Genomic DNA, 13,949 nt, shown 5'->3' on the forward strand with positions numbered 1-13,949 from the left:
TCCATTGAAAAGGTGTTATGGGATCAGGTTCAAGCAGGTCTAAGGGCAAGGTGAATGCCTTGCATGTGGCTCAAACTTCCATGGCACCTGCTCCTTCTGCCTCTACCTCCACCGCATCTATGGGCTCACGGGAGTCCTCTGTGACATCCTTACAGAGTAAGGAAAGTGAATACCAGGATAATGCATGGATGGTCACGGTGAGCCAACACCAGGCAGACGCCGACGGTGCTGCCTTCACTCCCCATTCAGAGGTGGCCCTGAGGGAGGGGTGCACTTAGTAGAGGGAAAGAAAGCCTTAGCTCCATTCCTGCATAGATCCAGGTTGAGCCACATGGTCAAGGACTTGAAAATAATAGAAATATAAAATGGGGACAGGGAGCCATGTGAATGGTCCTCTGGGATGTGCGCAGAGTATGTGCTATCCATGCTGCGTACATTCACCCACTAAAGTCCATTTACTGAGCAGGAGTAACTTAGTGTTGAGTGGTCAGTGTCAGCGCTTGCTCAATAGGTCCATGTGCATGCAAATGACCATGTGGGCAGGGATGAATCCATACGTGGTTATGACAAATGGGCCAACTCTCCTCAAGGCTGACCTGGCGGCTGACTGTCCCTGGTGCCCAGTCCAGCATAGACAGAGGCCAAGGTCAAGACCCTGTTATAGCATTATTCTACAGCAGGACTTTGTGGTCTCTGGAGGTAGGCTGATCACACAGGACATACCATCATTAAGACGACTGTGTTTTATCTCACAGGAATGGACACATACAGTGGGTTCTAGTTTTCTCTCTCTGTATCTTACTCAGTGCTTCTACAGACACTGCCATTTAGGGACTTAGAGAATTCTGGTGTCCCGTGCAGTATTACTCTGACTAGAGGATGTATCTTAAGGCAAAGGAGGTGAGGTAAAGTCACATCCTGGAACTCTCTGACTTTCCCAGTCACCCCACTATGCAGCAAAAGTTGGCTTATTAGAATCTTGGAATGGCCTATGCATGGCTTATTAAGACACCAAGTAAGGATCATAGCCAGAAATCCAACAGGAAATGTTGCACATGTTAAACTAATGGCCAGCATACTGTCTCTCTTCCTCCATGGCCAAATACACAGGTCCAAGACATAAGGGAAGGAAAAAGGGAGCGTCCCTCCCACTATTGGATCTAAAAACCTACTGAAAGAATTTTGCTTCTTGTCCCTGTGACCCTGGCCTGATGTGGTCAAAGAATCACCTAGTTCTAATCAATAGGAAGCCATGAGCGTTCCAGGCCATGTGTGCTCCTCCTCTGCTGAATCAACTAGCAAATCGGGGTGCTCTGCCGGTCGGGGTGACAAAGCTGATTACCAGAAGGAGGTTGAGTTGATGGGCCAAGGAGATTGTCTGGAAGGCAGGCAAGACATTGGGGGAATATTTCTTTGACCAGGGTCAGATTCCATGGAAAAGGATAGAAACTCAGTAAAGACAGAACCATTCAAGACTCACTCCCCATAGGAATAAAGACTGTCCAAACAAGGTGTTGGTAGGAGGTAAGGGAATGTGGAGTGAGAGGTGGAAGAAGGAAGCTCTTATTGCCACCAGCTACACACTCAGGACCTTAACAGCTATTTTATGTTATCTCCTTCCCCATCGCTCTCTCACCATGGTCTAACAGTAGAAAGATGACTTCACTATCATTATCATACAGTGTTACCATGACTCATGGGAATTGTGTGTCTTCTCGTATGGAGGACTCCAACTTTCATCTGGAGAAGGGAAAAGGGTGGATGTTGAGGGAGAAGGTTGTGGACTGTGATGGACACGTTGTTTCCTCCCCTTCTTTCTCAGATCTATGCATCCATGGGATCTCCTGCCTTAAGGCTTCCAGCTGACTTCAACCAATGGGGAACCCCAACTAGAGACCAGAGGGAGGACACTAGGTGAGGTTCAAATAATAATTCCCCAGTTCCATCCCTATAGTAACACTGGGCTAGAGAGCCCACCCTCCCCCGTACCTCTTTCTTTCCAGCCATGGCTCCTATTCACCCTTTCAGGCCTAGGATGGTAACAAAGACCCAATGGTAACAACCCCGGGGAACTAAAACCCTTTTGATGTCAACTCCTCTTATCCTCTATGTCAATTATCCCATTACCAACTTCTCCAATGGGTGAGCACTGGGACCACGGCTGACAAGGAAGAAGTGTCAATGGCTCGAGTGCTCCTTCCCCCCTTAAGCCATGTTGATGCCCTAATACTTAGGCTCTGCGACATCCTGAAGGCTCTGCTAACACCCAAGTTGGAATGAAGATATGAACCAGAACAAAGAAGTTTGTGCTTGGATGGTGATTCCTCCCCCATATCCTTCCCTGTCCCAAATCCTTCCCTGTCCCAAATCCTTCCCTCCCCTTACATACAGAAATACCAGTATTAGGAGAAAGGACAGGGTGTCTTTATTATAAGATGCATGTGGCCAAGTACTTGCATGTCCCCTCTCCTACAGGGTAAGTTCAGCTGCTCCCTGCCCCACCCACCATGATATTACCGAGTGACAGAGTGAGGATGGGAAAATAATTCAGTGACCAAGGCCATTAGATTGTGAGGTCAATTGTTGGGTTTAGGTGACAGGAAAGGTTAAGAATCATGGGGAGATGGATTTAGCAGAGAGGGTAAAGTCCCCCATTCCAAAGGGCTAGGAATAGCCCCATCCCCATCACCCAGAGCAGGTATGTGGCCCGGGCTACTCCACTTGGGGATATACGGGTTTGCTCCTTGTTATCATCTTCAAAGTTCTCACGTACAGAGAAGATCCCAACATTCTGTGTGTGGTTCAGCAAGTATTTGGAAGCTGGGGCCATGCAACCTTGAATGCTCAGTGTGGCGGTCAACCCACCTGGAGGGTAAAGACCCAGTCAGGAGATACACAATGCACCACATGTAAAGTCCCAGGAGTCCAGGCCCCAGCCCTCCTCCCTCAGACTCAGGGGTCTGAGTCTTCATTCCTTTTATCTTTGGAACTCAGCATTCAGTACTCACCTCCGTTGACAGCAATGTTACCATCATAACAATGAGTGACACCACTAGGGCAGGTAACTAAGTCGGAGCTTTGTGAGCAGGATCCAAGAAACTGGACACAGGCAGGACACTGCAGGCCTCCTGGGGCAGGAGCAGCTGGGGAGCAGAGACAAGTTTGCGCAGGCACAGCTCTGCTCCCACCTGCAGCCACCTGCTGGAGCCTGGAGTATCCGGGTCACTCAAGGATGCCATACCTGGCTTAGGAAGGGAGGTCAGCAGGACACTGCTGCTGCCGGCATTGTTGCACAGGTCAGAGGAGCAGACCCGGACATAGGAGGCAACCAGCACTCCAGGCGGCCGGGAGTGTAAGGAGACAGCCTGAGCGTTCTGTGCCCCAGCCTTGCTGCAGCCTTTGCTCCCCATTAGGAGAGATCTGTGTCCTGAGGAGGTAAGAGAGTGAGAGCTGGGCTGGGGAGAGGACGGGCAGCAACTCTGGCTTCACGGTGCTCCCCAGAAAGAGGGTGAACACAATCCTGGGTTATCCTAGTACAGGTCATCCGAGTGTCCAGCAAAGACTGGGGCCAGAAACTGGGTTCTCCCTCATGTTCTGCCACCTCCCAGGTATTGTTCAAATGTCACCTTCTCCATAAAGCCTGCCCTGAGCACCTGTAATTGCAACCTTCGCCTCACTTTCCGTATCTCCTTTCTTCCTGCTGGGTTTCTCTCCAGGGCTCTTGTCTTCAGACCCATAATTTGCTCTTTTTTGTCTGTTTTTCTTTTCATTTCCCCACTAGGGTATAAAACTGCAATCAAGGCAGTTGCGATCAATGGCTCAGCAGTACCTAACACAGGTGCTCAATATAAAATTTTTCCAATGAATGGAGTCATTGAGGTGCCTCTGTGCCAGCGCTGTGCTAGGTCCTCTGCATGGAGGGCACCGGATCCTCATGGCTACCCAGCAAGGTAGGCACTCTACTTATCATTACTTGGCCCCTAGTTTTCATCAGGGGAAACCAAGAGCAGAGTGCTGGACTGAGATCTCTAGATGTGAGCAGAAGTGGGCAGGACATTCAGGGGACGGAGTGCAAGGTGGGCAGGCACTGGCCATCGTGCAGGGACTTGGCCCTGTCTTGCTCAGCCCACGCACCTACGTCTATGAGCATCAGTGTCTCCTGACACACCTCCTCAGGATCACACATCTGGTTCCTGGATGAGGTCCATTCAACAGGGTCTTGAGCCAACTTTCTCCCCATCTGCAGCATGACCCCCCGGTTACAGGTCAGAGTATCTGGGGACAGAAAATCACCAGGGTTTGCATGAGCCAGGGAACCCGCCCTGTCCGTTCCTCCAGGTCTCATATTCTGAAAGGTGATCCTATTTGGAATCACACTATGGCTGACCTGGATATGGAATCCCTCAATTTCAGGCTTAGAATGCACCTGGAAATCTAAGCCTCCCCATTACCTGGGGGACACCTGTAGGAACCCTCCTCTTGTGACCCTTGGAGGAAGGTGTCTCTTCTCCTTTGGATGTGAATGCTATAGATGGCTGGTTCTTACCCTCAGCCTCTCTCTACTTCCCTGACTAGGCTTCAAAGTCCTCATTTGGATAATGAGGAAAGTAGCTTGAGACCATATTTTTCTTTTTCTTTTTCTTTCTTTTTTTTTTTTTTTAAATACTGGGGATTAAACTCAGGGGTGCTTTACCACTGAGCTACATTCCCAGTCCTTTAAATTTTTTAAATTTTGAGTCAGAGTCTCCCTAAATTGCCAAGGTTGACCTTGAATTTGCAATCTTCCTGCCTCAGCCTCCTAAATCACTGGGATTATAAGTGTGTGCCAATGCAAAAAAAGAAAAAAAATTGGTACTGTGCCTAGAACCCAGGGCCTTATGCATGCTAGGCAAGTACTCTCTGAGCTACACCCCCTTTTAACTGAGAAATCCTATGTTCCAATCAAAAACATCCAAATGCCTAGTGTGAACTGAGCCCTTGCTTAGTGCCTGGCCGCTATCATTGCTTTCTATGAATTAACTCATTTCATCTTCACCTTTGGCTTGATTGTCTCCTTTCTTCACTGCAACCCCCAAAGTCAGTGACATTATCATCATCATCATCATCACCTCTGTTTTCAAGACAGGAAAAGAGGCCGGAGATTTAGTGAATGTCTCACCCGTTGTCACATAGCCAGTAAGCGGCAGAGCTGGGCTAGGACCTCAGGCTTTCTGGTTCCTTATGGTCAGGGTTGGAGTGGGTGATGGGGACGACAGGTACCTATCTTGACTTCAGTGGCCCCCAGGAGTCTAGTTTGACAACTATGAGCTTGGGCCCTATCATCAGCTCATTCGTGATCAGCAATGTCTCAGGACACAGAAGCTCACGGTCCTCGGGCTCAGCAGGTGCGAACACGTGTAACCTTCACAACTGTCCCGTGATGGAGAGCTGTCCGTTTCCCCATTTCACAGGTGACAAAATTGCAAGTCCGGCTCCCCGCTTCCTCCAAGTCATATCCTCATTCTCTCTGCTCCCCTCCCCAACAAAGTTCCCCATCTCGGTCAATGGCAGTTTGCTTTCCTCTAATTGCTTAAGCTGAAACCTTGCGGTCATTCTGGGTCATTCTTTGTCTCACACCCCATGTTGCATCCGTAAGGAAATCCTGCAGATGTCTCCAGAACCTGACCACCTCTGCTGTGTCCAGCCAGGCCCATGACCCCAGGACTCTCCTGCCTCCTCATGGGCCGCCATGTGCACCACCTCTACTCCCCCACCCTGTTCTCTACCTGACAGCCAGAGGGATCTCATTAAAGGAAAGTCAACCATGTCCCTCTTCTGCACAGAAGACTCCAGTAGCTCCCTTTCCCACTCAGAATTCTGAGTCCTGAAAATGACCCTTGAGGCCCTACCTGACCTGGCCTCGCCCTCCCTCTCCATTCACATGGCTGCTCTCCTCTCCATCACCGTCCCACTCACACGGTCCTCTAGGCCCGGGGACAACAAAATGTCAGGGAGCAAATGGAAAGGAGGAGAGCATTTTAGGGACTTTTGACACTCAAATGGTCCTCAAAAACGGGTTCACTGGCAGAGGCGGGACTGGAACCCACATCTCTCTGAATCAGACATTAGGCTCTTAACCTTCTCTCCCTGGGACCACTGCCCAGTTCCTTAGGAGGGCAGACAAGGGCTGACATGGTCCAAGCTCCTGGATTTACCTTCAAAACATGCTGCTGCCATGGCCCATATTGGGCAATCTGTACTCTGGCCCCCCCACCCTGTCTCACCCCTGTGCCTCTGCATGGACTGTTCTGTCACCCTGAAATGTCCTTCTCCTTTCACTTTTTCCTTGACATCTTGTACATCTAGCTTCTGACACCTGATGTGGCGGATGCTCAATAAATATTTGCTAAATGGAATTGAAATTAACCACGGAAGAAAAGCATCCTCCAAGATTTTACTCCAGTGTTGAAAGCTGGCAGAATATGGGTGTCTATGAAGAATATTTATTTGTAGCATTACAGCTCCATCTTACCCGGCACATGGCTTGTGGTTTGTGTATACACTCGCGTGAGTACCCCGTGTGGGCTGTGAGGGGTGCTTGCGTGGCAGGGGGATGTACTGATGCACTGGGCATGTGACATACTCTGTAGTAATTGTTCGGTTTGCATGCTTGGCATGCTGTGTGTTCCGTGTCTCTCTGCTTTGGGGGTCGAGGGTCTATGTGTTGCTAAATACCTTCTAGATTATGAATGTGACTTAGTCCCAGAGACGAGGACCAGACCATTAAAACCAACCTTAATCCAAAGGAAAGAAAGCTGGCTCAGACTCTGTCCCTTCTTCCTGGACAGCCTTCCATAGCTCCCCACTCTCCAGAGAGTCCCCCACCTCAAGCCTGGCTCTCCAAGTGCTTGATCAACCCTCTACCTCCTACCTCCCAGCTTCCTACCAGTATCCATTCCCACCTGACCCCTGGGATTAACCCTTGCTGGCCCCTTCTGCTTGTGATAGCTCTCTCTCATCCTCTACACCATCTCGTCTGCACCCCATCCTCCTGTTGAGTCCCTCTCAGGCACAGGTGAGGAAACCTTCTTGAAGGAAGTAGCTGCCTCCTGGATCCACCTGCAGGTCCCTGTCAATAGCTTTTCCTCTTCTCCTGAGAAACTGCAGCTCATCGTTAAGACACAGCTCAGCTTGAAAGTCACCTCTTTGGGGAAGCCCTCTTTGATACCACCACCAAGAGGACATTCTTATCTTCCTCTCCTCATGTTCTCCTCTGCCCCAGCTCTGATCAACCCAAGTGAGGTGTACTGCCACCCATGTCCAGAAGCCTTCTAGGCAGGTCTAGAGTCTGGCTCATCTCAGGATACCACAGGAAACCATGGAATCCTTTGTGACCTCATTTCAGCATATAGATCCCGAGCTCCTGCCCTGAGCCAGCTCTTATGCCGAGCCAAGCTGGAAATCTTGGTGTCAGTGACAACCAGCCCGTGTCCACAAGGCTCCCAGACTTGTCAGAGAGACTGATTGAAACACAGAGCAAAGTCCTCTGGACACACTCAGCTCTCTCCTTGAAGATCTAAGGGTTCAGTGACCTGGGGAGGTGACAGGGACCACCATGCACCCAGGGAAGCCAGACTCCCGTCCCACCTCCTGTCCCCACCACGGCTTCCTTTTGCCCTGTTACTCTTCTTCCTGAGCCACTCCAACATCCTCTCCACCTGGCAGGTGTCACCAGTCTGGCTGTATCTAAGTGGCTAAGTGGGGACTCTCCCAGTGTCCCCATTTAGCATTTCCTTCCCTGTCACACCCAAAGCAGCCTCGAGTTTCTCTCTGATTTTCTTCCCTGTGCAGCAAGACGACTGCAGAGCTGCAGTTCCTTGGCTGGGGCTGGCTGAGGTGCATGGAGATGGCCCTGGGGAGTGGGAGAGCCAGGACTGCCCAGGGTGGGGGGCAGGAAACAGAACTGGGGATAACCAGTCCCTCCCAGCACCACAGCCAGCAGGTGGCTCTGCACTGGCTGCTGCACACATTCACAGGCAGAGCCACCCTGCACCTCCTTCCCCATCCCATCTCCTCCCACCTGCCAGGGCCACCTGACCTCCTTAGCCCAGCGTCATTCAAAGCTCCCATCATGGGATCCTGTTTCCTAGGGCAGACGCCCTCTCTCTCTCCTTCAGCTGAACACTTCTTGCTATCATTCCACCTTCTATCAAAGGACCTCCAGCCTGCACAGTCCCCTCACCTTGCTCATGGGGAGTGATCAACACCTAAATTACCTGGGCTTTTCTGTGACGCCTTTGCCTGTCCCATATCATATAGGGATCACTTTGCCCCAAGGCACAGCCTTGGTATCCAAGGAGGACTCACCTGACTTAGGATTGCAGTTCTCACTCACAGCAATGGGGCCGATTTTCTGGGTCCCATTGAGCAGGTCACAGCCTGGTTTGGGCATGCACCCCTGTACTTTCAGATTGGTGGCAATTCCCCCTGAGGAGGGAAGAAGAGAGGGAGACACAGAGTCACCCAACCCTCAGAGGGAAGTTCAGCCCCACTCTCTCCTGGGTGCCCCACCCTGCCTCAGCTTACCCTTATTCCCCAGAGACTCAGATCCCACACCCCAGTCCTCCCCTGTCAGTCCCTGCAGGAACCCCAGTGTCCAGGCTTACCTCCCCTGAGCTTGAGGACTCCATTGTAGCAGTGAGTCTGTCCCACAGGGCAGAACTGCTGTGAAGGCTTCTCTGGACAGTCGTATCTGGAAAAGCAGACTGGGCACTGCAGGGTCCCTAGGACTGGTGGGGTTGGGGCAGGACAGACAGGTGAGGGGCACTGAGAAGACAGATGCCTTTCCTCCACCCCACTGTGCTGGCCCAAGAATCAGGCTGCCCAGTCACCCCAACATGCCCTCCTCAGGCTCCTCTCAGCACCAGAGGGCATGGGGGCTCTCCTGGGCTGAGCACAGGAGGGACTCTGGGCCCCAGCTGAGGCAGGTGAGGGGCCTCCTGGGACTGGACTCATATACAAACTTGGTCAAGGAAGGGGGGGTGCCTGGAAGGCACCAGAAGCTTCACCCACAAGTTCTACCATCCAGCCAAGGAAGGTATGATGCCCTGGTCACAAAATATTCCAGAGTTTGGAAAAGCAAGACATCACTCCAAACTGTTTACAGCACCAGGTGAAGACAGTGCAAAGTTACAGCCACTCTTACTCAAGAAGAGGAAATGTCAAAAGCCCAGAAGAGAAAGTAGTGAAATCAACTTATGGAAGGGAGGACTGAGCATGGAAGGGAGGACTGAGCAGGCTGACCAGCTGAGGATCAAGGTCAGCCTGATGTTGGTGGTTTAGCCTCAGAGAATGGGCCCAGTGGGTGCTGCAGGACTGTTGGAGGACGTGGGCCAGGGAGTCCTGAGCTGCTTGTGGGTGCAGCAGTGGGAGGGAGGGGAAGCAGGGGAAAGAGATGGAGAGCCAGGGACCAGGGAGGGAGCAGGGGACATCCGAGGGAGGGATCCAGCAAAGGGGAGTCTGCAAATACCAGCCTCACCCTGGGTGCTGAGGTCAGCCCTCAGCCCTGTGCTCCTTGCTCCAGACAGCCCCTTCCCTCTCCTCCTCCTGAGCTCCCAACTCCCCCGACACCTGCAGCAGGGGGCGGGGTCCAGAAGGCATCGGTGGAGGACAGGTCGTTGCAGAAGTCTTTATGGCGGCACACGCGCGTGTAGGAGATGATGGTGAGTCCGGGGCCCTTCCTGTGCTCACTGACGCGGCCTTCATGATCCTCCGCCTCAGTACAGCCCTTTGTGAGCACCAAATTCACGAGGGGTCCTGGAAGGAGAGAGAGGGGCAAGTGCGGGTGGGGATCAGAACTTCAGCGTCCTAGAGGAATGACATGCTGCAGGGAAGAGGACATGGCACCGAATACGTTGCAGCTGCTGAGGAGTGGACAAGCCTCCAGGGACTGGGGGCGGGGCCTTCCTCCCAGGGCGCTGAGGGCGGGGCTGAGTGGGAGGGGCGTCCTTACCATTCACCATGAGGATCACGTTTCCTGGCAACCCTGGCCTTGGGCGCAGGATTCCCAGCCAGTTGTCCACTGGAGGGGCAGCTCTGACACATTCCTTACGGCCTCGATTGCCCCCCATTTGCATTCCAGGGCCTGCGCACCTGGGATCGAAAACGCAAATCTATCTTAGCAGGTTCCTCTGCCCAGTCTCCAGAGAAAACCGTTTGCAAGTTGGGTCCTCATTCACAGGCAGCAACCAGTTGACGCCTGCCCTGTGCTAGCCCTTGTTTCTGTGCCGCACTGAGGCTGGAAATCTTGGTGTCAGTGACAACCAGCCCGTGTCCACAAGGCTCCCAGACTTGTCAGAGAGACTGATTGAAACACAGAGCAAAGTTCTCCGGACGCACTCAGCTCTCTCCTTGAAGATCTAAGGGTTCGGTGACCTGGGGAGGTGACAGGGACCACCATGCACCCAGGGAAGCCAGACTCCCGTCCCACCTCCTGTCCCCACCACGGCTTCCTTTTGCCCTGTTACTCTTCTTCCTGAGCCACTCCAACATCCTCTCCACCTGGCAGGTGTCACCAGTCTGGCTGTATCTAAGTGGCTAAGTGGGGACTCTCCCAGTGTCCCCATTTAGCATTTCCTTCCCTGTCACACCCAAAGCAGCCTCGAGTTTCTCTCTGATTTTCTTCCCTGTGCAGCAAGACGACTGCAGAGCTGCAGTTCCTTGGCTGGGGCTGGCTGAGGTGCATGGAGATGGCCCTGGGGAGTGGGAGAGCCAGGACTGCCCAGGGTGGGGGGCAGGAAACAGAACTGGGGATAACCAGTCCCTCCCAGCACCACAGCCAGCAGGTGGCTCTGCACTGGCTGCTGCACACATTCACAGGCAGAGCCACCCTGCACCTCCTTCCCCATCCCATCTCCTCCCACCTGCCAGGGCCACCTGACCTCCTTAGCCCAGCGTCATTCAAAGCTCCCATCATGGGATCCTGTTTCCTAGGGCAGACGCCCTCTCTCTCTCCTTCAGCTGAACACTTCTTGCTATCATTCCACCTTCTATCAAAGGACCTCCAGCCTGCACAGTCCCCTCACCTTGCTCATGGGGAGTGATCAACACCTAAATTACCTGGGCTTTTCTGTGACGCCTTTGCCTGTCCCATATCATATAGGGATCACTTTGCCCCAAGGCACAGCCTTGGTATCCAAGGAGGACTCACCTGACTTAGGATTGCAGTTCTCACTCACAGCAATGGGGCCGATTTTCTGGGTCCCATTGAGCAGGTCACAGCCTGGTTTGGGCATGCACCCCTGTACTTTCAGATTGGTGGCAATTCCCCCTGAGGAGGGAAGAAGAGAGGGAGACACAGAGTCACCCAACCCTCAGAGGGAAGTTCAGCCCCACTCTCTCCTGGGTGCCCCACCCTGCCTCAGCTTACCCTTATTCCCCAGAGACTCAGATCCCACACCCCAGTCCTCCCCTGTCAGTCCCTGCAGGAACCCCAGTGTCCAGGCTTACCTCCCCTGAGCTTGAGGACTCCATTGTAGCAGTGAGTCTGTCCCACAGGGCAGAACTGCTGTGAAGGCTTCTCTGGACAGTCGTATCTGGAAAAGCAGACTGGGCACTGCAGGGTCCCTAGGACTGGTGGGGTTGGGGCAGGACAGACAGGTGAGGGGCACTGAGAAGACAGATGCCTTTCCTCCACCCCACTGTGCTGGCCCAAGAATCAGGCTGCCCAGTCACCCCAACATGCCCTCCTCAGGCTCCTCTCAGCACCAGAGGGCATGGGGGCTCTCCTGGGCTGAGCACAGGAGGGACTCTGGGCCCCAGCTGAGGCAGGTGAGGGGCCTCCTGGGACTGGACTCATATACAAACTTGGTCAAGGAAGGGGGGGTGCCTGGAAGGCACCAGAAGCTTCACCCACAAGTTCTACCATCCAGCCAAGGAAGGTATGATGCCCTGGTCACAAAATATTCCAGAGTTTGGAAAAGCAAGACATCACTCCAAACTGTTTACAGCACCAGGTGAAGACAGTGCAAAGTTACAGCCACTCTTACTCAAGAAGAGGAAATGTCAAAAGCCCAGAAGAGAAAGTAGTGAAATCAACTTATGGAAGGGAGGACTGAGCATGGAAGGGAGGACTGAGCAGGCTGACCAGCTGAGGATCAAGGTCAGCCTGATGTTGGTGGTTTAGCCTCAGAGAATGGGCCCAGTGGGTGCTGCAGGACTGTTGGAGGACGTGGGCCAGGGAGTCCTGAGCTGCTTGTGGGTGCAGCAGTGGGAGGGAGGGGAAGCAGGGGAAAGAGATGGAGAGCCAGGGACCAGGGAGGGAGCAGGGGACATCCGAGGGAGGGATCCAGCAAAGGGGAGTCTGCAAATACCAGCCTCACCCTGGGTGCTGAGGTCAGCCCTCAGCCCTGTGCTCCTTGCTCCAGACAGCCCCTTCCCTCTCCTCCTCCTGAGCTCCCAACTCCCCCGACACCTTTTTCAGTATGCAGGGACCAGAGAGGGACGGAGGAGGACAGGTCATTGCAGAGGTCTCTGTGACGGCACACGTGAGTGTAGGAGTTGACAGAGAGCCCAGGGCCTGTCCTGTGCTCAGTGACTTGGACCTCGTGATCCTCTTCTGAAGTGCAGCCCTTTGTGAGCACCAAGTTCACTTGGGGTCCTGAAAAGAAAGGGGCAGGTGGGTGAAGGTGGCCTTCGTAACTCCAGCATCCTAGAGAGAGGTCACTCATGGCGAAGTGGGTGAGGTACCGGAAAGGAAGGGACTGGGCTGACCGGGAGGGATGGGTCTGAGGACTCAGGGTCTCTTCTCACCGTTCTCTATGAGCATTAACGTGTCTTGGCAACCATCGCCAAAGTCACAGGTTGTCTTGCCATTTGTCCACTCCACGGGCATCTGTGTTGTGTTCAACACAGTCTCTATGGCCGCCCACTGGCAGTCCAAAGCGTGCACACCTGGGAGAGGGGGAGCAAATCCATCTTAATAGTTTCCTAGTTGACCTCCATGGAAATCTACTTCCAGGTTTGGTTCTTCACTCACAGGGCAGCAAGAAGGTGACCCCCAGCAGGGCCAGCAGTGATGCGGAGCTCATTATTAATCTGTGGCTGCAAATCCCCTTTATGCTCTTTAGCCAGAAGTACAGACCTTATATATCTCATGTTACCTAAGGCATCACAGGAAACGCCAGAGAGGGCAGGGCATTGCTAAATGGATCCTGGGCCCCACCCTCTAAAGGCCCAGATATCCGTGTGGCTACTCTTCCCTCAGACCCAAGAAATCAGCTCCAACTCCTCCCTGGCCCACTTCTAAGCCCAGCCTGGCCACCTTCTGAGCCCAGGTGGCAGGATGGCTGAACTGCCTGTGAGGACATGGTGCAGTGTGCAGTGTGCAGGTCATGTCCCCTGCCCCCCACAGTTTACCCTCTTACTTCTTTCTTTCCTTCCTATTTTGCTTTATTTATTTATTTATTTATTTATTTTGGTCCTGGAGATTGAACACAGGGGCCCTTAACCTCTGAGCCACATCCCCATCCCATTTTAATAGTTTATTTAGAGAGAGGGTCTCCCTGAGTTGCTTAGGGCCTCACTAAGTTGCTGAGGCTGGCTTTGAACTTGTGATCCTCCTGCCTCAGCCTCTCAAGATGCTGGGATTGTAGGCGTGCGCCACCGCACTTGGCTTGCTTTCCTTTTTATTCCTGTTTTCATCACCTTTAGGCTTTCTCTTCTGATCTCCCTTCACAGAAGAGCAGAGGCCCTGGAGTCCTCATTTCCCTGCCACCTGGGAAGGAGTGGAAGACGGAAGATGGAAGATGGTATGGTATGGAAGGGATGGTATGGGAGGGCTGAATGTCTGTGAAGAGTTAAGACACTCCTCGTCATTGTAAAGCTTCTTCCCCACAAACAGAAGGGAGAGGTGGAATGCTAGAAATTCAACTTTCCAGAAAGACAACATCCACAAACGTTGACCATTTTTG

General features: G+C 52.8%; 1 protein-coding gene across 1 annotated transcript; it reads right to left on the reverse strand.

Moving 5' to 3' along the window:
- Positions 1–2,482: 2,482 nt before the first annotated feature.
- Cd177 (CD177 molecule) lies at positions 2,483–13,067 on the reverse strand. The gene is given in 14 exon segments (XM_077792795.1): positions 2,483–2,865; positions 3,009–3,143; positions 3,242–3,427; positions 4,135–4,275; positions 8,347–8,466; positions 8,646–8,768; positions 9,610–9,795; positions 9,992–10,009; positions 10,012–10,131; positions 11,189–11,308; positions 11,488–11,610; positions 12,452–12,637; positions 12,790–12,930; positions 13,016–13,067. Coding segments are annotated over 14 exon segments (1,887 nt in total). The 3' UTR covers positions 2,483–2,629.
- Positions 13,068–13,949: the final 882 nt, after the last annotated feature.

This window comes from Urocitellus parryii, chromosome 15 (genome assembly GCF_045843805.1).
Source record: "Urocitellus parryii isolate mUroPar1 chromosome 15, mUroPar1.hap1, whole genome shotgun sequence".
NCBI lineage: Eukaryota > Metazoa > Chordata > Mammalia > Rodentia > Sciuridae > Urocitellus > Urocitellus parryii.